The following is a 20,683-nucleotide window of genomic DNA, read 5'->3' as shown; positions in this document are numbered from 1 at the left end:
TTCCACAGCGGGAGAAGGGCCATCCTGTCCCCCCCTACGCTGGTATTGTGGGTCTGACTGTGCAGAGGAGCAGATGGTGATCACTAATGGCACAGGAAGGAAATGAGAGAGAGAAAAGGGGGAAGGAAGGAAGACATGGATCACATTTGCGGTGTAATCGAACTAGCTCCATTCCTTGGTCTCAAGTCCCACAAAGATTTTGTGCACCCTGGGGATCTTCCTCCAGGGCCATCAGCAACAGATTTAGCAGGGGAAGAACCGCCTGCCACTGAAGCGGCTGCCAATGCCAGAGAGGCCAAAGCCTCCAGAGGAGATGGGCACGCCCTCAGAGCTGAGGATGCTGCCAACGGCAGCGGAGGTGGAGGATCCCACGGCGGTGTTCTGCGGGAAGGAGCTGAGGATGGGTCCGGGCAGGGTCACCACCACGGGAGAGGGCTGGATGAAGACGTTGGAGTCCTGGCACTGCCTGACGCAGGGCTCGTTGCAGCTGCTGCCCAGAGGGGTGGGGCCGCAGGGCTGGCAGGGCAGGCGTGGCACGCACTGGTCGTAGCAGGACATGTCTTGTGTCTGGAGGGGCACCTGTTGGCACAGAGGGTCAGGAGGACACAGAAGAGAGAGAGGAGCATCCCGCCATCCCAGCAGGAGAGAGCCGAGGCACTGTGCTGGCCGGGCATATGGAGGCTGTGTAAAGAAGCCTATGGTCTTCTCTCTCCCCATATCTCCATAGAAACAGACAAGAGTGGTCAGACTCAGGCATCTCAATGCCTATCCCGCTCCTCAAGAGACACATCTGGCAAGACCCAGCATCTCCCCATGTTGCATGTGCAGCCCCATTCCCTGTAACAGAGCAGCTGCTCTCCGAAGCACAACATTATGTGGAGACACTTGTATGTCCAGAGAAATCCCCAAAGAAGAAGAGGTTGTGAAAGGGCTTTGCACTCACCTCGTTCCCTGGGAGATGGAGGCAAGAGAAGCGAATGACTGAGAGAGGAGTTGGGCCCGCTTTTATACCACTCCAGCACTGCCCCAGGCCCACTGTCACTCTACGCACACTGTAATTTTCCACAAGACTCACCTCAAATGTAAATTCTCCCTCCTAATGGCACAGGTTGGGTTTTTGTTTCTGTCAACCCTGACATTTCATTTCCTTCTTTCCGACCTTCACAAATTGGCTGCGCGGACACCTTTCAAGTTCCAGGATGACAGGCACAAGGAGTTTCCTTGCAGAAACACGTCACTAGGGGTGACAGATGCATCCCAAGTGCCCGAGGCATTCTGTGCTACAGGCACAGTACGTGTCTCAGGGGAAATGTCGTGACTTATTTGTAACCACTTTATCAGCAAGCAAGGCATATCCTCCTGTCAGTGCAGCCCTGTCTAGGACATTCTGAGCCTTCTTTGTCTGGGAACTCATTCTGCCCTTTTCCCTCCTTGCTCATCTCTCTGGAAAGGCAATTGGGCAGTTTTGCTGCCTTGCAAATTCTTTTCCACACAAAGGTGTTTGTTCTGGGAACATGTTTGCTTGACTGATAATTCCGCTCTCATGACTGTGTCTGGGGTCATCAGCCAACCCATGCCATCAGCTATTTGATGTAAGGAGAACACTGCCTTCCTGAGCCCTGTTATTACCTAAAAAGCCCTGTGGAATCTGGTCTCTAGAGTAGATGGCTGTGCTGCTTTTCAGGACAGGGCGCAGGTTCCCCTCTTCTCAAGAATGGATTTTCCACGTTTGAGTAGGATTCTTCCCAGTGTGGTGTTCAGGCCTGCAAACAACACGCCTGCTGGGGAGGCCTCATGCCAAAAGGGTGGCTCATGGCCAATCCAAAATTAGATTCAAAATTGCTTTCTCTCAGGAGACACTCTTCAGGAAGCCTGGTTTCTATACATATTCCCTTGCACTTTTGGAGCACGTCCCATCTCCCCTCATGTCTGCAGGGCAGGAAAGTGTTTTCTTCATGCAGCAATTATACCTTCCCTGTTTCATGGTGTTGGGGAGAGTTTTGTAACAATGACCTTCTTGATCACAACGCATTCCACAAACATCCCCAGCTACCCAACAGCACCAGGACCCAGCAGTCCTTGCTCATTAGAGGAGAGCACACATGTTGCCCCAACAAAGGTGTTTTTTGGTCTGGCTCAGGAGGGCTCATTCAGACCACTCATCAATAGCTTCAGTATGACCATCTTATTGAGGACAATGTTAAAAGCCTTACTGAACTCCAGCAAGAATATGTCCTGTTCTCTTTCCCGTCTACGAGGTCATTGTAGACACTTATCAGGTATATCAGACCATGACTTCTCCACAGTAAATCCATGCTGATTGCTGCATCTGATACATTCACCCTTCATGTGCTGTGAAACAATTCTCAGGATGCACTGCTCCAGCAGCTCCATAGGACTGAGTCGTAGAGTCCTTGTAGCTCCCTCGCATCTGCTTCTTGGTCTTCTTAAACAGGAGTGATATCCATGTTCCCCCAGTCTTTGGGACACTTCTCCCACTCACCAACCTACATTGGTGATAAAGAATGGACAGCTCCCTCAGCACTCATGGTCACATCTTACCATGGAGCAAATAAGCCTACCGCATTAAAAATATCCAGTTTTCTCAAGCTTTCCTTGCCCCAAAGGTACATCTTGAAAGCTCCCGTTTTTCAGCCTGGCCCCTGAGCCAGGGGATTCCTGAAAGCCACACTTGCTGGACGAGTAAGAAACAAGAAGACAATCATTGTCTCAATATTTTCAATGCCCGATTTACAGGTCACCCATTTCCATGAGGAGAACACTCACACATTCTTTTATTTTCCCTTTTCCATTAAGATCTTTTTTGAAGTCTTTTTTGCTGCCCCTGATGTCCTTTGCCAGACTGAATTCTATCAGGTCCTTAGCTTCCCTCTCTTGACCTCTGGCTGGACAGACATTATGGCTGTATTCCCCTCAGACTACACATCTTTGCTGCCATCCTCCAGAAGCTTCATAATCTTCAGATTGCATTTGGCCAACAGTTTTTTGTTCCACAATGCAAGTATCTTTCTTGGGATACTTCACTCATGAGCTTCCAGGAGGTGATCTTGGAATATTAACCAGCTTCCTTGGGCTCCTCTTCTCTCCAGGATCTTATCTCAGAATATTCTACCAAGTAAATTCCTGAAAAGGCCAAAGTCTGCTCTCCAGAATTACAGGTTTGTGATCTTGCTGTGTCCTCTTGGCTTCCTTTAGGACACTGAACACCAGCATTTCATAAACAATGAAGCCAGTGCTGCTTTTCACATTCACATTCAACATAAGCCCGTCATACTCAGTGAGGATGGGGTCCTGAAAAACACCCCTTCTCAGATGGAGCTCCTCTGTCCTGGAGAAGGAAGCTAGTGTCAAATCAGATGACAAATCTCCTGGTTTGCGAATGCCCTGATGAGTTGACTGTCCAGCAGATACCATGGTGGCTGGACACGTGGAGCCTGCTGCACAATGGCCAGTGACTGTGGGATTGGAGAGGATGGTGTCTCACTCCAATTTATAGGAGGGAGAAGAAGCTCCTTATAATATGTACCCAATGGTGAGATTAAGATAGAACAGGTCAAACATTAGCCAAACCAGTTTATTACAAATCCTAGTTGCTTAGGGATATGGGGAAGGGAAGACAGGTGATAGGAAAGAGATATGAAATAAAAACAAGGAGTTTTTGTAGAAAGCAAGAGTGAGACAGTCACCACTGAGGGACCAGCAAGTTTTGCAGTAGGTACACTGATCTCAGGAACTCGTCTGGTCACTGTGGGGGTTGGGAGAAAGCCAGGAAACTTCACGGCAAGTAGACCCTGGCAGGAAATCGAAAGAGGATTTCCCCTCAGGGAATTCTCTGTCAAAGGTTTCTTTGGGAGTTCTCCAAAGTCCTTAGCTTAGTGAGGTCCTTTTATCCCCCATCTCTGGGTTTTTTCAGTCTTCCTTTCTCCCTGTTAGTGTGACATACCTGGCCCAACAGATAAACCAGCAGGAAGTGGTGCCTTCCTTGCCACGTGCAAGCATTACCACCTTTTCAGCAGTAAGCTCCTTCAAGCTGCTCCCTGAAAAAGACAGCTTGTCCCACTTCTGCTTATCTTTGCAACCATAAGCAGAGGTGCTGTGGCACTGTGACACCCAGCACTCACCCCCCTAGATAATTCAGTTGTCAGTCTTATCACCAGAAAAACCTCACAAAGCAAGATTTGAGACAAAACAGAAAAATGTTTTTTTTCTTTCACAGATGGGAGTAGAGAGAACCATGTAGCACGTATGTAAGGAAGAGAAACCTTAGGCGTGGCTTCAGATTTTAGTAGCATGAGGAGATGTTTCTCTTTCTACAAAGGCAATTGCCAACCATTCCTTGGGTCCCTCACACGAAAACATGAAAGAATTAACCTGGCAAAATAGTCATGACAGAAATGAGGAAATGAAATGACAGACTTGACGGAAACGAAAAGCAGAACCTGTGCCAATATGAAGGATTATTTGCATTTGAGGTGAGTCTCTGGGAAAATTACTGCTTGCTTAGAGTGTCTGCTGGCCTCAGGCAGCACACAAGCAGTATAAAAGTGGGGCCCAACTCCTCTCTCAGTCATTCGCTCCTCTTGCCTCCATCTCCCAGGGAACCAGGTGAGTGCAAAGCCCTTTCACAACCTCTTCTTCTTTGGGGATTTCTCTGGACATACAAGTGTCTCCACGTAAGGTTGCGTTTTGGGAAAGCAGCCTACTGTGCTATGGGGAATGGGGCAGCACGTGCGAGCTGGAGGGATGCTGGGTCTTGCACGAGCTGTGCTACGGGCTAGGCATAAACTCGGTAGCGATTGGCTGTACCATTGGAGCTTTAGGGAAGAACTGGAAAACAGATTTCCTTACACAGCCTCCATATCCCCGGCCAGCACAGTGCCTCGGCTCTCTCCTGCTGGGATGGCGGGATGCTCCTCTCTCTCTTCTGTGTCCTCCTGACCCTCTGTGCCAACAGGTGCCCCTCCAGACACAAGACATGTCCTGCTACGACCAGTGCGTGCCACGCCTGCCCTGCCAGCCCTGCGGCCCCACCCCTCTGGGCAGCAGCTGCAACGAGCCCTGCGTCAGGCAGTGCCAGGACTCCAACGTCTTCATCCAGCCCTCTCCCGTGGTGGTGACCCTGCCCGGACCCATCCTCAGCTCCTTCCCGCAGAACACCGCCGTGGGATCCTCCACCTCCGCTGCCGTTGGCAGCATCCTCAGCTCTGAGGGCGTGCCCATCTCCTCTGGAGGCTTTGGCCTCTCTGGCATTGGCAGCCGCTTCAGTGGCAGGCGGTTCTTCCCCTGCTAATGCTGCTGGCAGCGGCCCTGGAGAAAGACCTCCCAGGACCCAGAATTTGTTCACAGATCTGCACTGGACCATCAGGATCTTGTTTTCGTAGGCTACAAGCAATGCTAACACTCTTGCAAATGAACAGATCCACCATGGACGCTCCGGAAGCATTGTCCATGTTTGCCTTTCCCCTCTTCCACTCTCTCCTTTGCCTCCTGATGCCTTGTTTGTCACTTACGCCCCTCTGGTCTGTCAACCCCAGGAATCAAGCTTGGGGAGGACAGGATGGCCCTTCTTCCTCTGCCAAAAAGGCAGATGGACAGCAGGTGGGACATCCACCATGGCCACACAGTGCCGACTCTGTCCCTGCTTATTCCTGAATGTTGGCCACCCCTTGGAGCAATTTTGTTCCCCTCTTTTCTCTCAATAAAATTGTGCCGCATCTCAGGCTGTGCCTCTGCATCATCACTCTCCTCTGCAAACACTCCAGGTGACAGCAGGACATCATCAGCTGCTCTGGAGACTTCCGAGATCGTGTGAGGCACGTGGCGACCCTTTCCCCACCACGACTAAGCTGGAACAGTGAGCAGTTGGCTCCCATGGGAGAGAACTGCCACTACCACCTGACAAAAGCGTCCACAAGTCCCACACTTTCCCTGGCCTTCAGGTCAAGCTTTGCTGCCTCTCTGTCACAGAATCATAGAATCACAGAATGGCTTGGGTCACAAGGATCCACACAGATCAGCGCGTTCTGCAGCCCTGCCCCAGGCAGGGCCACCAACCTCCAGATCTGGGACTAGAAGAGGTTGCCCATGGGCCCATCCAACCTGGTCTTGAGCACCTCCAGGAATGGAGCATCCTCTGGCAACCTGTTACAGCACCTCATCACTCTCTCGGAAAGAGAGAACTTCCCCCTGACATCCAATGAAAGCCTTCCCTCCTTGAGCTTATAACTATTCCCCCTTTTCCTATCACAGTCTACCCTTGTAAAAAGGTGATTCCCCTCCTGTTTATAATTCCCCTTTTTAAATACTGGAAGACTGCAATGAGGTCTTCTCACTGTCTTTTCCTCTTCAGGCTGAACAAGCCCAGCATCCTCAGCCTGTCTTGGAGTTGCTCCAGTCCTCTAATCATCTTTGGGGCCCTCCTCTGGGTCCTCTCACAGAAGGGAGCTCCACACCTTTCCTGTATTGGGAGCCCCAGCACTGGACACAGGCCTCCACGTGGGGTCTTACAAGGGCGGCGTAGAGAGGAACAACCATCTCACCATCCAGGCTGGCCACCCCTCTTCTGATGGAGTCTAGGATACCATTGGCCTTCCAAGCTGCAAGAGCACACTCACGGTTCATGTTTACATTTTCATCCACCAGGACACCCAGGACCTTCTCCACAGGGCTACTCTCAAAGAGTTCTTCTCCCACTCTCTACACGTATTTGGGGTTACCCTGACCCACACGCAAGACCTTGCACTCTGCTGTGTTGAACCTCATTATGTTCACACGGGCAACCTGCTGAGTTTGTCAAAATCCCTCTGCAGGGCTTCCCTTCCTTCTATCACGTCAGCTACACCACTCAGCTTTGTGTCATTGGCAAACTTGCTGAGGGTACACTCGCGCCCATCGTCCAGGTCATCGATGAAGATGTTGAGGAGTGCCAGAACCAACACAGGCCCCTGGGGAACACTGCTCATAATCAGCCTCCCCCTGGATATAGTGCCATTCACCACACCCCTCTGTCTTTGGCCTACCAACCAATTACCTTACCCACTGAATAGTCCACCCCACAAGACCGTATCTCTCCCATTCAGGCACAACGATATGGAGGGGGGACCACGTCAAAGGCCTTGCCCAAACCCACGTAGATGGCATTGGCCACTCTCCCTTTCTTCACCAACGACATCACTCCATCACAGAAGGCCATCAGAATGGTCAGACAAAACCTTCTTCCGGCAAAGCCATGATGGCTATCTGCCATCACCCACTCTTCCCTCATGTGCCTTCTTCATGTTCACGTCTTCTAGGAGGATCTGTTCCATGATCTTCCCAGGCACAGCGGTGACACTCACCGGCCTTTAGTTCCTCGGGTCCTCCTTCCTCCCATTCTTGTGAGTCAGAGTCTTGGACACTTTCCTCAGCAACCTTCTGTCTGGAATCTGCTTTAGCAAGGGGCTTGGAACGGATGATTTCCAGATGTAGTACCAACCTCTGAAAATCTGTGAATCTCTGACCGATATCATACCACTGCATCTTGCAGAGCATTGCAGGCACAGCATCAAGGTTCTCTCCAATCTCAGATCAAAGCCCGTATGCTGGGGGATGGCAAGCAGTGGGGAGGAGGCCTCAACAGGGCAGCTGGCACCAAAAGATCCAAGGCCAATTCCAGGCCATGGCACATTACACTGAGCAAGAAAGGCTGAGCAAAGAGGAGGAGGACAGGAGAGTCTTCTTGCAAAAACATCTGCCCTCTCCTACCACTCCTAAGGAATTGGATGCCGGGCATCCCCAGACATGTCTGAATATCACTTCCTGATGGGAAGAAGAACATACCTGTTTTCTCTCTCTTTGCTTCCATGCAGCCTCTGCATGCTTCCCCATTTCGCTTGCCTTTAATTATCTTCATCTTATCTCAACCCGTGAGCCTTCTCTTCCCATTCAGGTTTCTCACTCCCCTATTTCTTTCAGGACGGCAAGTGAGAGAGTGGTCCCATCAACCTCTGTTGGCTATCAGTCAGAAGCCACCACAATGGATAGAAGATTATGATAGGACAGCACATTAGGGGATGGCCCAAATTGACCCTTGGGATATTGCATGACACATCAAATTGTGCACAGCAATTAAACCGGGGAGAGTAATTCCCAGAGGAGCCACTCCTCAGAAGTGGGCTGTACTGCTAGGATCTGACAAGTGGCCGTCTTCACACCCCTTCCTTTCCCGCTTTAGTTTTTCCTTCGCTTCTTACCCTGTACTTATTTTGACACGTGAGTTCCTCTCATTTCTCCTACTCCTATTCCTATTGTAATCTCTCTATCACCGACAGCGAGGAGCGACCGAGACTCTGGCGGGTTCTTTTTTGCATATGTGGGACGTTGCACCGGCTTATGGGGCCATTCGGGAGCTCTCCAACAAAGTGCAGTGTCCAGCAGCAAAGGCTGCAGAGGGACTGGCAGCCAAGGAAAGGGACCTGCAGAATAGTCACAGGGCACAGCTGGCCACCATCACACAGGTTCTGTCAAAGCCCTGATTGGCTGCTGGCTTGATGCCATCCAGACTTCACTCCACGTACAACTTTCGTACTCTCAGAGCTGTCACGGACTTAACTAGATCAATCTATGCCCGTGACAAGGCAGGCAGTAGGCCTTTCAGCCCCTGGGTTCAAGTGAACATTCCTGAGATATCTTACCAATTGCTCAGATCAGCAGTCAGCACCACTTCCCAGAATGACTACAGAGAAACATCTCTCCCCAAAGACATCATGGCACAGGCTCCAGAGGAGAATGGATAACAACGCGGGCAACGATTAGGATGCAGTCAAATTTATTGAGGCAAAAGAGAGAAACAATGCCACCCATTCAGGAAGCACCACAAACACACGACAGCCCGCAATGCATGAATCTAATGGGTGAACTGCCATCCATCCATCCGCCCTTTCCACAGCGGGAGAAGGGCCATCCTGTCCCCCCCTACGCTGGTATTGTGGGTCTGACTGTGCAGAGGAGCAGATGGTGATCACTAATGGCACAGGAAGGAAATGAGAGAGAGAAAAGGGGGAAGGAAGGAAGACATGGATCACATTTGCAGTGTAATCGAACTAGCTCCATTCCTTGGTCTCAAGTCCCACAAAGATTTTGTGCACCCTGGGGATCTTCCTCCAGGGCCATCAGCAACAGATTTAGCAGGGGAAGAACCGCCTGCCACTGAAGCGGCTGCCAATGCCAGAGAGGCCAAAGCCTCCAGAGGAGATGGGCACGCCCTCAGAGCTGAGGATGCTGCCAACGGCAGCGGAGGTGGAGGATCCCACGGCGGTGTTCTGCGGGAAGGAGCTGAGGATGGGTCCGGGCAGGGTCACCACCACGGGAGAGGGCTGGATGAAGACGTTGGAGTCCTGGCACTGCCTGACGCAGGGCTCGTTGCAGCTGCTGCCCAGAGGGGTGGGGCCGCAGGGCTGGCAGGGCAGGCGTGGCACGCACTGGTCGTAGCAGGACATGTCTTGTGTCTGGAGGGGCACCTGTTGGCACAGAGGGTCAGGAGGACACAGAAGAGAGAGAGGAGCATCCCGCCATCCCAGCAGGAGAGAGCCGAGGCACTGTGCTGGCCGGGCATATGGAGGCTGTGTAAAGAAGCCTATGGTCTTCTCTCTCCCCATAGCTCCATAGAAACAGACAAGAGTGGTCAGACTCAGGCATCTCAATGCCTATCCCGCTCCTCCAGAGACACATCTGGCAAGACCCAGCATCTCCCCATGTTGCATGTGCAGCCCCATTCCCTGTAACAGAGCAGCTGCTCTCCGAAGCACAACATTATGTGGAGACACTTGTATGTCCAGAGAAATCCCCAAAGAAGAAGAGGTTGTGAAAGGGCTTTGCACTCACCTCGTTCCCTGGGAGATGGAGGCAAGAGAAGCGAATGACTGAGAGAGGAGTTGGGCCCGCTTTTATACCACTCCAGCACTGCCCCAGGCCCACTGTCACTCTACGCACACTGTAATTTTCCACAAGACTCACCTCAAATGTAAATTCTCCCTCCTAATGGCACAGGTTGGGTTTTTGTTTCTGTCAACCCTGACATTTCATTTCCTTCTTTCCGACCTTCACAAATTGGCTGCGCGGACACCTTTCAAGTTCCAGGATGACAGGCACAAGGAGTTTCCTTGCAGAAACACGTCACTAGGGGTGACAGATGCATCCCAAGTGCCCGAGGCATTCTGTGCTACAGGCACAGTACGTGTCTCAGGGGAAATGTCGTGACTTATTTGTAACCACTTTATCAGCAAGCAAGGCATATCCTCCTGTCAGTGCAGCCCTGTCTAGGACATTCTGAGTCTTCTTTGTCTGGGAACTCATTCTGCCCTTTTCCCTCCTTGCTCATCTCTCTGGAAAGGCAATTGGGCAGTTTTGCTGCCTTGCAAATTCTTTTCCACACAAAGGTGTTTGTTCTGGGAACATGTTTGCTTGACTGATAATTCCGCTCTCATGACTGTGTCTGGGGTCATCAGCCAACCCATGCCATCAGCTATTTGTTGTAAGGAGAACACTGCCTTCCTGAGCCCTGTTATTACCTAAAAAGCCCTGTGGAATCTGGTCTCTAGAGTAGATGGCTGTGCTGCTTTTCAGGACAGGGCGCAGGTTCCCCTCTTCTCAAGAATGGATTTTCCACGTTTGAGTAGGATTCTTCCCAGTGTGGTGTTCAGGCCTGCAAACAACACGCCTGCTGGGGAGGCCTCATGCCAAAAGGGTGGCTCATGGCCAATCCAAAATTAGATTCAAAATTGCTTTCTCTCAGGAGACACTCTTCAGGAAGCCTGGTTTCTATACATATTCCCTTGCACTTTTGGAGCACGTCCCATCTCCCCTCATGTCTGCAGGGCAGGAAAGTGTTTTCTTCATGCAGCAATTATACCTTCCCTGTTTCATGGTGCTGGGGAGAGTTTTGTAACAATGACCTTCTTGATCACAACGCATTCCACAAACATCCCCAGCTACCCAACAGCACCAGGACCCAGCAGTCCTTGCTCATTAGAGGAGAGCACACATGTTGCCCCAACAAAGGTGTTTTTTGGTCTGGCTCAGGAGGGCTCATTCAGACCACTCATCAATAGCTTCAGTATGACCGTCTTATTGAGGACAATGTTAAAAGCCTTACTGAACTCCAGCAAGAATATGTCCTGTTCTCTTTCCCGTCTACGAGGTCATTGTAGACACTTATCAGGTATATCAGACCATGACTTCTCCACAGTAAATCCATGCTGATTGCTGCATCTGATACATTCACCCTTCATGTGCTGTGAAACAATTCTCAGGATGCACTGCTCCAGCAGCTCCATAGGACTGAGTCGTAGAGTCCTTGTAGCTCCCTCGCATCTGCTTCTTGGTCTTCTTAAACAGGAGTGATATCCATGTTCCCCCAGTCTTTGGGACACTTCTCCCACTCACCAACCTACATTGGTGATAAAGAATGGACAGCTCCCTCAGCACTCATGGTCACATCTTACCATGGAGCAAATAAGCCTACCGCATTAAAAATATCCAGTTTTCTCAAGCTTTCCTTGCCCCAAAGGTACATCTTGAAAGCTCCCGTTTTTCAGCCTGGCCCCTGAGCCAGGGGATTCCTGAAAGCCACACTTGCTGGACGAGTAAGAAACAAGAAGACAATCATTGTCTCAATATTTTCAATGCCCGATTTACAGGTCACCCATTTCCATGAGGAGAACACTCACACATTCTTTTATTTTCCCTTTTCCATTAAGATCTTTTTTGAAGTCTTTTTTGCTCCCCCTGATGTCCTTTGCCAGACTGAATTCTATCAGGTCCTTAGCTTCCCTCTCTTGACCTCTGGCTGGACAGACATTATGGCTGTATTCCCCTCAGACTACACATCTTTGCTGCCATCCTCCAGAAGCTTCATAATCTTCAGATTGCATTTGGCCAACAGTTTTTTGTTCCACAATGCAAGTATCTTTCTTGGGATACTTCACTCATGAGCTTCCAGGAGGTGATCCTGGAATATTAACCAGCTTCCTTGGGCTCCTCTTCTCTCCAGGATCTTATCTCAGAATATTCTACCAAGTAAATTCCTGAAAAGGCCAAAGTCTGCTCTCCAGAATTACAGGTTTGTGATCTTGCTGTGTCCTCTTGGCTTCCTTTAGGACACTGAACACCAGCATTTCATAAACAATGAAGCCAGTGCTGCTTTTCACATTCACATTCAACATAAGCCCGTCATACTCAGTGAGGATGGGGTCCTGAAAAACACCCCTTCTCAGATGGAGCTCCTCTGTCCTGGAGAAGGAAGCTAGTGTCAAATCAGATGACAAATCTCCTGGTTTGCGAATGCCCTGATGAGTTGACTGTCCAGCAGATACCATGGTGGCTGGACACGTGGAGCCTGCTGCACAATGGCCAGTGACTGTGGGATTGGAGAGGATGGTGTCTCACTCCAATTTATAGGAGGGAGAAGAAGCTCCTTATAATATGTACCCAATGGTGAGATTAAGATAGAACAGGTCAAACATTAGCCAAACCAGTTTATTACAAATCCTAGTTGCTTAGGGATATGGGGAAGGGAAGACAGGTGATAGGAAAGAGATATGAAATAAAAACAAGGAGTTTTTGTAGAAAGCAAGAGTGAGACAGTCACCACTGAGGGACCAGCAAGTTTTGCAGTAGGTACACTGATCTCAGGAACTCGTCTGGTCACTGTGGGGGTTGGGAGAAAGCCAGGAAACTTCACGGCAAGTAGACCCTGGCAGGAAATCGAAAGAGGATTTCCCCTCAGGGAATTCTCTGTCAAAGGTTTCTTTGGGAGTTCTCCAAAGTCCTTAGCTTAGTGAGGTCCTTTTATCCCCCATCTCTGGGTTTTTTCAGTCTTCCTTTCTCTCTGTTAGTGTGACATACCTGGCCCAACAGATAAACCAGCAGGAAGTGGTGCCTTCCTTGCCACGTGCAAGCATTACCACCTTTTCAGCAGTAAGCTCCTTCAAGCTGCTCCCTGAAAAAGACAGCTTGTCCCACTTCTGCTTATCTTTGCAACCATAAGCAGAGGTGCTGTGGCACTGTGACACCCAGCACTCACCCCCCTAGATAATTCAGTTGTCAGTCTTATCACCAGAAAAACCTCACAAAGCAAGATTTGAGACAAAACAGAAAAATGTTTTTTTTCTTTCACAGATGGGAGTAGAGAGAACCATGTAGCACGTATGTAAGGAAGAGAAACCTTAGGCGTGGCTTCAGATTTTAGTAGCATGAGGAGATGTTTCTCTTTCTACAAAGGCAATTGCCAACCATTCCTTGGGTCCCTCACACGAAAACATGAAAGAATTAACCTGGCAAAATAGTCATGACAGAAATGAGGAAATGAAATGACAGACTTGATGGAAATGAAAAGCAGAACCTGTGCCAATATGAAGGATTATTTGCATTTGAGGTGAGTCTCTGGGAAAATTACTGCTTGCTTAGAGTGTCTGCTGGCCTCAGGCAGCACACAAGCAGTATAAAAGTGGGGCCCAACTCCTCTCTCAGTCATTCGCTCCTCTTGCCTCCATCTCCCAGGGAACCAGGTGAGTGCAAAGCCCTTTCACAACCTCTTCTTCTTTGGGGATTTCTCTGGACATACAAGTGTCTCCACGTAAGGTTGCGTTTTGGGAAAGCAGCCTACTGTGCTATGGGGAATGGGGCAGCACGTGCGAGCTGGAGGGATGCTGGGTCTTGCACGAGCTGTGCTACGGGCTTGGCATAAACTCGGTAGCGATTGGCTGTACCATTGGAGCTTTAGGGAAGAACTGGAAAACAGATTTCCTTACACAGCCTCCATATCCCCGGCCAGCACAGTGCCTCGGCTCTCTCCTGCTGGGATGGCGGGATGCTCCTCTCTCTCTTCTGTGTCCTCCTGACCCTCTGTGCCAACAGGTGCCCCTCCAGACACAAGACATGTCCTGCTACGACCAGTGCGTGCCACGCCTGCCCTGCCAGCCCTGCGGCCCCACCCCTCTGGGCAGCAGCTGCAACGAGCCCTGCGTCAGGCAGTGCCAGGACTCCAACGTCTTCATCCAGCCCTCTCCCGTGGTGGTGACCCTGCCCGGACCCATCCTCAGCTCCTTCCCGCAGAACACCGCCGTGGGATCCTCCACCTCCGCTGCCGTTGGCAGCATCCTCAGCTCTGAGGGCGTGCCCATCTCCTCTGGAGGCTTTGGCCTCTCTGGCATTGGCAGCCGCTTCAGTGGCAGGCGGTTCTTCCCCTGCTAAAGCTGCTGGCAGCGGCCCTGGAGAAAGACCTCCCAGGACCCAGAATTTGTTCACAGATCTGCACTGGACCATCAGGATCTTGTTTTCGTAGGCTACAAGCAATGCTAACACTCTTGCAAATGAACAGATCCACCATGGACGCTCCGGAAGCATTGTCCATGTTTGCCTTTCCCCTCTTCCACTCTCTCCTTTGCCTCCTGATGCCTTGTTTGTCACTTACGCCCCTCTGGTCTGTCAACCCCAGGAATCAAGCTTGGGGAGGACAGGATGGCCCTTCTTCCTCTGCCAAAAAGGCAGATGGACAGCAGGTGGGACATCCACCATGGCCACACAGTGCCGACTCTGTCCCTGCTTATTCCTGAATGTTGGCCACCCCTTGGAGCAATTTTGTTCCCCTCTTTTCTCTCAATAAAATTGTGCCGCATCTCAGGCTGTGCCTCTGCATCATCACTCTCCTCTGCAAACACTCCAGGTGACAGCAGGACATCATCAGCTGCTCTGGAGACTTCCGAGATCGTGTGAGGCACGTGGCGACCCTTTCCCCACCACGACTAAGCTGGAACAGTGAGCAGTTGGCTCCCATGGGAGAGAACTGCCACTACCACCTGACAAAAGCGTCCACAAGTCCCACACTTTCCCTGGCCTTCAGGTCAAGCTTTGCTGCCTCTCTGTCACAGAATCATAGAATCACAGAATGGCTTGGGTCACAAGGATCCACACAGATCAGCGCGTTCTGCAGCCCTGCCCCAGGCAGGGCCACCAACCTCCAGATCTGGGACTAGAAGAGGTTGCCCATGGGCCCATCCAACCTGGTCTTGAGCACCTCCAGGAATGGAGCATCCTCTGGCAACCTGTTACAGCACCTCATCACTCTCTCGGAAAGAGAGAACTTCCCCCTGACATCCAATGAAAGCCTTCCCTCCTTGAGCTTATAACTATTCCCCCTTTTTCTATCACAGTCTACCCTTGTAAAAAGGTGATTCCCCTCCTGTTTATAATTCCCCTTTTTAAATACTGGAAGACTGCAATGAGGTCTTCTCACTGCCTTTTCCTCTTCAGGCTGAACAAGCCCAGCATCCTCAGCCTGTCTTGGAGTTGCTCCAGTCCTCTAATCATCTTTGGGGCCCTCCTCTGGGTCCTCTCACAGAAGGGAGCTCCACACCTTTCCTGTATTGGGAGCCCCAGCACTGGACACAGGCCTCCACGTGGGGTCTTACAAGGGCGGAGTAGAGAGGAACAACCATCTCACCATCCAGGCTGGCCACCCCTCTTCTGATGGAGTCTAGGATACCATTGGCCTTCCAAGCTGCAAGAGCACACTCACGGTTCATGTTTACATTTTCATCCACCAGGACACCCAGGACCTTCTCCACAGGGCTACTCTCAAAGAGTTCTTCTCCCACTCTCTACACGTATTTGGGGTTACCCTGACCCACACGCAAGACCTTGCACTCTGCTGTGTTGAACCTCATTGTGTTCACACGGGCAACCTGCTGAGTTTGTCAAAATCCCTCTGCAGGGCTTCCCTTCCTTCTATCACGTCAGCTACACCACTCAGCTTTGTGTCATTGGCAAACTTGCTGAGGGTACACTCGAGCCCATCGTCCAGGTCATCGATGAAGATGTTGAGGAGTGCCAGAGCCAACACAGGCCCCTGGGGAACACTGCTCATAATCAGCCTCCCCCTGGATATAGTGCCATTCACCACACCCCTCTGTCTTTGGCCTACCAACCAATTACCTTACCCACTGAATAGTCCACCCCACAAGACCGTATCTCTCCCATTCAGGCACAACGATATGGAGGGGGGACCACGTCAAAGGCCTTGCCCAAACCCACGTAGATGGCATTGGCCACTCTCCCTTTCTTCACCAACGACATCACTCCATCACAGAAGGCCATCAGAATGGTCAGACAAAACCTTCTTCCGGCAAAGCCATGATGGCTATCTGCCATCACCCACTCTTCCCTCATGTGCCTTCTTCATGTTCACGTCTTCTAGGAGGATCTGTTCCATGATCTTCCCAGGCACAGCGGTGACACTCACCGGCCTTTAGTTCCTCGGGTCCTCCTTCCTCCCATTCTTGTGAGTCAGAGTCTTGGACACTTTCCTCAGCAACCTTCTGTCTGGAATCTGCTTTAGCAAGGGGCTTGGAACGGATGATTTCCAGATGTAGTACCAACCTCTGAAAATCTGTGAATCTCTGACCGATATCATACCACTGCATCTTGCAGAGCATTGCAGGCACAGCATCAAGGTTCTCTCCAATCTCAGATCAAAGCCCGTATGCTGGGGGATGGCAAGCAGTGGGGAGGAGGCCTCAACAGGGCAGCTGGCACCAAAAGATCCAAGGCCAATTCCAGGCCATGGCACATTACACTGAGCAAGAAAGGCTGAGCAAAGAGGAGGAGGACAGGAGAGTCTTCTTGCAAAAACATCTGCCCTCTCCTACCACTGTTAAGAAATTGGATGCCGGGCATCCTCAGACATGTCTGAATATCACTTCCTGATGGGAAGAAGAACATACCTGTTTTCTCTCTCTTTGCTTCCATGCAGCCTCTGCATGCTTCCCCATTTCGCTTGCCTTTAATTATCTTCATCTTATCTCAACCCGTGAGCCTTCTCTTCCCATTCAGGTTTCTCACTCCCCTATTTCTTTCAGGACGGCGAGTGAGAGAGTGGTCCCATCAACCTCTGTTGGCTATCAGTCAGAAGCCACCACAATGGATAGAAGATTATGATAGGACAGCACATTAGGGGATGGCCCAAATTGACCCTTGGGATATTGCATGACACATCAAATTGTGCACAGCAATTAAACCGGGGAGAGTAATTCCCAGAGGAGCCACTCCTCAGAAGTGGGCTGTACTGCTAGGATCTGACAAGTGGCCGTCTTCACACCCCTTCCTTTCCCGCTTTAGTTTTTCCTTCGCTTCTTACCCTGTACTGATTTTGACACGTGAGTTCCTCTCATTTCTCCTACTCCTATTCCTATTGTAATCTCTATATCACCGACAGCGAGGAGCGACCGAGACTCTGGCGGGTTCTTTTTTGCATATGTGGGACGTTGCACCGGCTTATGGGGCCATTCGGGAGCTCTCCAACAAAGTGCAGTGTCCAGCAGCAAAGGCTGCAGAGGGACTGGCAGCCAAGGAAAGGGACCTGCAGAATAGTCACAGGGCACAGCTGGCCACCATCACACAGGTTCTGTCAAAGCCCTGATTGGCTGCTGGCTTGATGCCATCCAGACTTCACTCCACGTACAACTTTCGTACTCTCAGAGCTGTCACGGACTTAACTAGATCAATCTATGCCCGTGACAAGGCAGGCAGTAGGCCTTTCAGCCCCTGGGTTCAAGTGAACATTCCTGAGATATCTTACCAATTGCTCAGATCAGCAGTCAGCACCACTTCCCAGAATGACTACAGAGAAACATCTCTCCCCAAAGACATCATGGCACAGGCTCCAGAGGAGAATGGATAACAACACGGGCAACGATTAGGATGCAGTCACATTTATTGAGGCAAAAGAGAGAAACAATGCCACCCATTCAGGAAGCACCACAAACACACGACAGCCCGCAATGCATGAATCTAATGGGTGAACTGCCATCCATCCATCCGCCCTTTGCACAGCGGGAGAAGGGCCATCCTGTCCCCCCCTACGCTGGTATTGTGGGTCTGACTGTGCAGAGGAGCAGATGGTGATCACTAATGGCACAGGAAGGAAATGAGAGAGAGAAAAGGGGGAAGGAAGGAAGACATGGATCACATTTGCAGTGTAATCGAACTAGCTCCATTCCTTGGTCTCAAGTCCCACAAAGATTTTGTGCACCCTGGGGATCTTCCTCCAGGGCCATCAGCAACAGATTTAGCAGGGGAAGAACCGCCTGCCACTGAAGCGGCTGCCAATGCCAGAGAGGCCAAAGCCTCCAGAGGAGATGGGCACGCCCTCAGAGCTGAGGATGCTGCCAACGGCAGCGGAGGTGGAGGATCCCACGGCGGTGTTCTGCGGGAAGGAGCTGAGGATGGGTCCGGGCAGGGTCACCACCACGGGAGAGGGCTGGATGAAGACGTTGGAGTCCTGGCACTGCCTGACGCAGGGCTCGTTGCAGCTGCTGCCCAGAGGGGTGGGGCCGCAGGGCTGGCAGGGCAGGCGTGGCACGCACTGGTCGTAGCAGGACATGTCTTGTGTCTGGAGGGGCACCTGTTGGCACAGAGGGTCAGGAGGACACAGAAGAGAGAGAGGAGCATCCCGCCATCCCAGCAGGAGAGAGCCGAGGCACTGTGCTGGCCGGGCATATGGAGGCTGTGTAAGGAAATCTGTTTTCCAGTTCTTCTCTAAAGCTCCAATGGTACAGCCAATCGCTACCGAGTTTATGCCTAGCCCGTAGCACAGCTCGTGCAAGACCCAGCATCCCTCCAGCTCGCACGTGCTGCCCCATTCCCCATAGCACAGTAGGCTGCTTTCCCAAAACGCAACCTTACGTGGAGACACTTGTATGTCCAGAGAAATCCCCAAAGAAGAAGAGGTTGTGAAAGGGCTTTGCACTCACCTGGTTCCCTGGGAGATGGAGGCAAGAGGAGCGAATGACTGAGAGAGGAGTTGGGCCCCACTTTTATACTGCTTGTGTGCTGCCTGAGGCCAGCAGACACTCTAAGCAAGCAGTAATTTTCCCAGAGACTCACCTCAAATGCAAATAATCCTTCCTAATGGCAGACTTGGTGGTTTTTATTCCCCTGACTCTGCCATTTGATTTCCCCATTCCTGTCATGACTATTTTGCCAAGATAGCTTCTTTCAAGTGCTCCGGTGAGAGACCCAAGGAATGGTTGGCAACTGCCTGAGTAGAAAGAGAGCCATCTCCTCACCGCACTATCATCTGCAGCTTAGCACCTTCTCATCCTTGCAGACATGCTACCTGGTTCTCTCAACTCCCCTCCTCTCACTGAAGTCTGACAGTCACAGGCAATAGTGCAGCAAGCTCAGAACCTCCAGCCACCAAGATTTCTGCCAGGTAAAAGTGTCAGGTGGCCTACACGGGGGAAAGCAAAGCTGCTGGAAATACTCAAAAACAAAAATATGAAGAAATACGAAGCATGTGGAGGATGGAAGCAAGGATGGCAACCTGGGCGGAATAAAGCCATAGTGTCCATGCAGCCAGTGATCAGGTGGGGAATGCCTAAGGGCTGATAGAATACAGTCTGGCAAAGGACATCAAGGGCAACAAAAGAGGCTTCAACTGGGGTCTCCGTGCTTACAGGAAAATAAGAGAACATGTGAGTGTTCTCCTGAAGTAAGTAGGAGACCTGGCTTCTCGGGGCAGCAAAAATGCTGAGGTCCTGATTGCCTTCTTTCTTTCTTTCTTATCCAGCAAGCGTGGTTTTTAGGAATCGCATGGCTCAGAGGCCAGGCTGAAAAACGGGAGCTATCGAGATGTAATTTTGGGTCAAGGAAAACCTGAGCAAACTGCATATTTCTAACACCTTCAGCTCATTTGTCCCCTGATGAGATGCACTCATGAGTGCTGAGGGAGCTGTCCACTCTTCATCACCAACGTAGGTTGGTGACTGGGAGAAGTGCCTCCAAGAATGGGGGAAGGTGCATATCAGTCCTGTTTAAGAAGACCAAGAAGCAGATGCGAGGGAGCTACTGGACTGTACGTTTCAGTCGTATGGAGCTGCTGGAGCAGTGCACCCTGAAAACTGTTTCCTGGCACACGTAGTTAGAAGGTATCGGATGCTGTAATCTGCATGGATTCACCATGGAGAAGTCAAGGTCAGATCCAGCTGATATGTGTCTGCAATGAAACAGAAAGCCTGGTGGACAGGGAAGAGAACAGGATATATTCTTGCTGGAGTTCAGTAAGGCTTCTGGAACTGTCCTCAATAAGATGGCCATAGTGAGGCTGTTGAAGAATAGTGAACAGTGTTCTGAAAGAGGCCTTCTCTGCCTCGTGAAAAAACAGCTCTGTTGGAGAGGCATGTGTCCTCTCGTCAAACAAGTGAAACCTGGTAGATGCCAGAACTGTCAGATGGCTGGGGATGTTTGTGGAATGGATGTGATCAAAAAGGCCATCACCACAAAAGATCTCCCACACAAAGTACTTCCCTGCCCTGCGGGCATGGAGGGAGCTGGGATGCGCTCCAAGAGTACCAAGAGAATACCTTGAGATGCCAAGCTACTGAAGAGACTTTCCTGACACTTGGCAATTCTGAATCTGATTTTGGATGGGCTATGAGCCACCCATTTGGCACCCTGTGTGTGCTGTCTGCCAACCTGAGCACCATGGGGGGATCCTCCGCGCATAGAGTAACTCCATTCCTAGAGGAGACGGAGCAAGGCGCTGACAAGAAAACCAGCACAGCCATCTACTCTAGAGGAGTGGCCAGATTCCATGGGACTTTTTGTGAAAGAACAAGGCTCGGGAAGG

General features: G+C 50.9%; 2 protein-coding genes and 3 pseudogenes across 2 annotated transcripts; 2 read left to right on the top strand and 3 right to left on the bottom strand.

The window, feature by feature from the left end:
- Nucleotides 1-243: 243 nt before the first annotated feature.
- LOC125684370 (uncharacterized) lies at nt 244-3,435 on the bottom strand. Its single transcript, XM_048926501.1, has 3 exons — nt 3,178-3,435; nt 944-1,096; nt 244-579 (listed from the first exon to the last, which is right to left on the bottom strand). The coding sequence occupies exons 1-3, from the start codon at nt 3,433-3,435 to the stop codon at nt 244-246; spliced, it is 747 nt and encodes a 248-aa protein (XP_048782458.1).
- Nucleotides 3,436-3,541: 106 nt separating this feature from the next.
- On the top strand, nt 3,542-5,311 carry LOC125684369 (feather keratin 1-like; annotated as a pseudogene).
- Nucleotides 5,312-9,182: 3,871 nt separating this feature from the next.
- LOC125684368 (uncharacterized) lies at nt 9,183-12,374 on the bottom strand. The gene is made up of 3 exons (XM_048926500.1): nt 12,117-12,374; nt 9,883-10,035; nt 9,183-9,518 (listed from the first exon to the last, which is right to left on the bottom strand). The coding sequence occupies exons 1-3, from the start codon at nt 12,372-12,374 to the stop codon at nt 9,183-9,185; spliced, it is 747 nt and encodes a 248-aa protein (XP_048782457.1).
- A 106-nt stretch (nt 12,375-12,480) lies between these two features.
- Nucleotides 12,481-14,679, top strand: LOC125684367 (feather keratin 1-like; annotated as a pseudogene).
- A 3,442-nt stretch (nt 14,680-18,121) lies between these two features.
- LOC125684366 (feather keratin 1-like) lies at nt 18,122-20,559 on the bottom strand (annotated as a pseudogene).
- Nucleotides 20,560-20,683: the final 124 nt, after the last annotated feature.

Source organism: Lagopus muta, chromosome 25 (assembly GCF_023343835.1).
Source record: "Lagopus muta isolate bLagMut1 chromosome 25, bLagMut1 primary, whole genome shotgun sequence".
Classification (NCBI taxonomy): domain Eukaryota; kingdom Metazoa; phylum Chordata; class Aves; order Galliformes; family Phasianidae; genus Lagopus; species Lagopus muta.
This window is presented reverse-complemented; position numbering and strand designations above follow the sequence as displayed.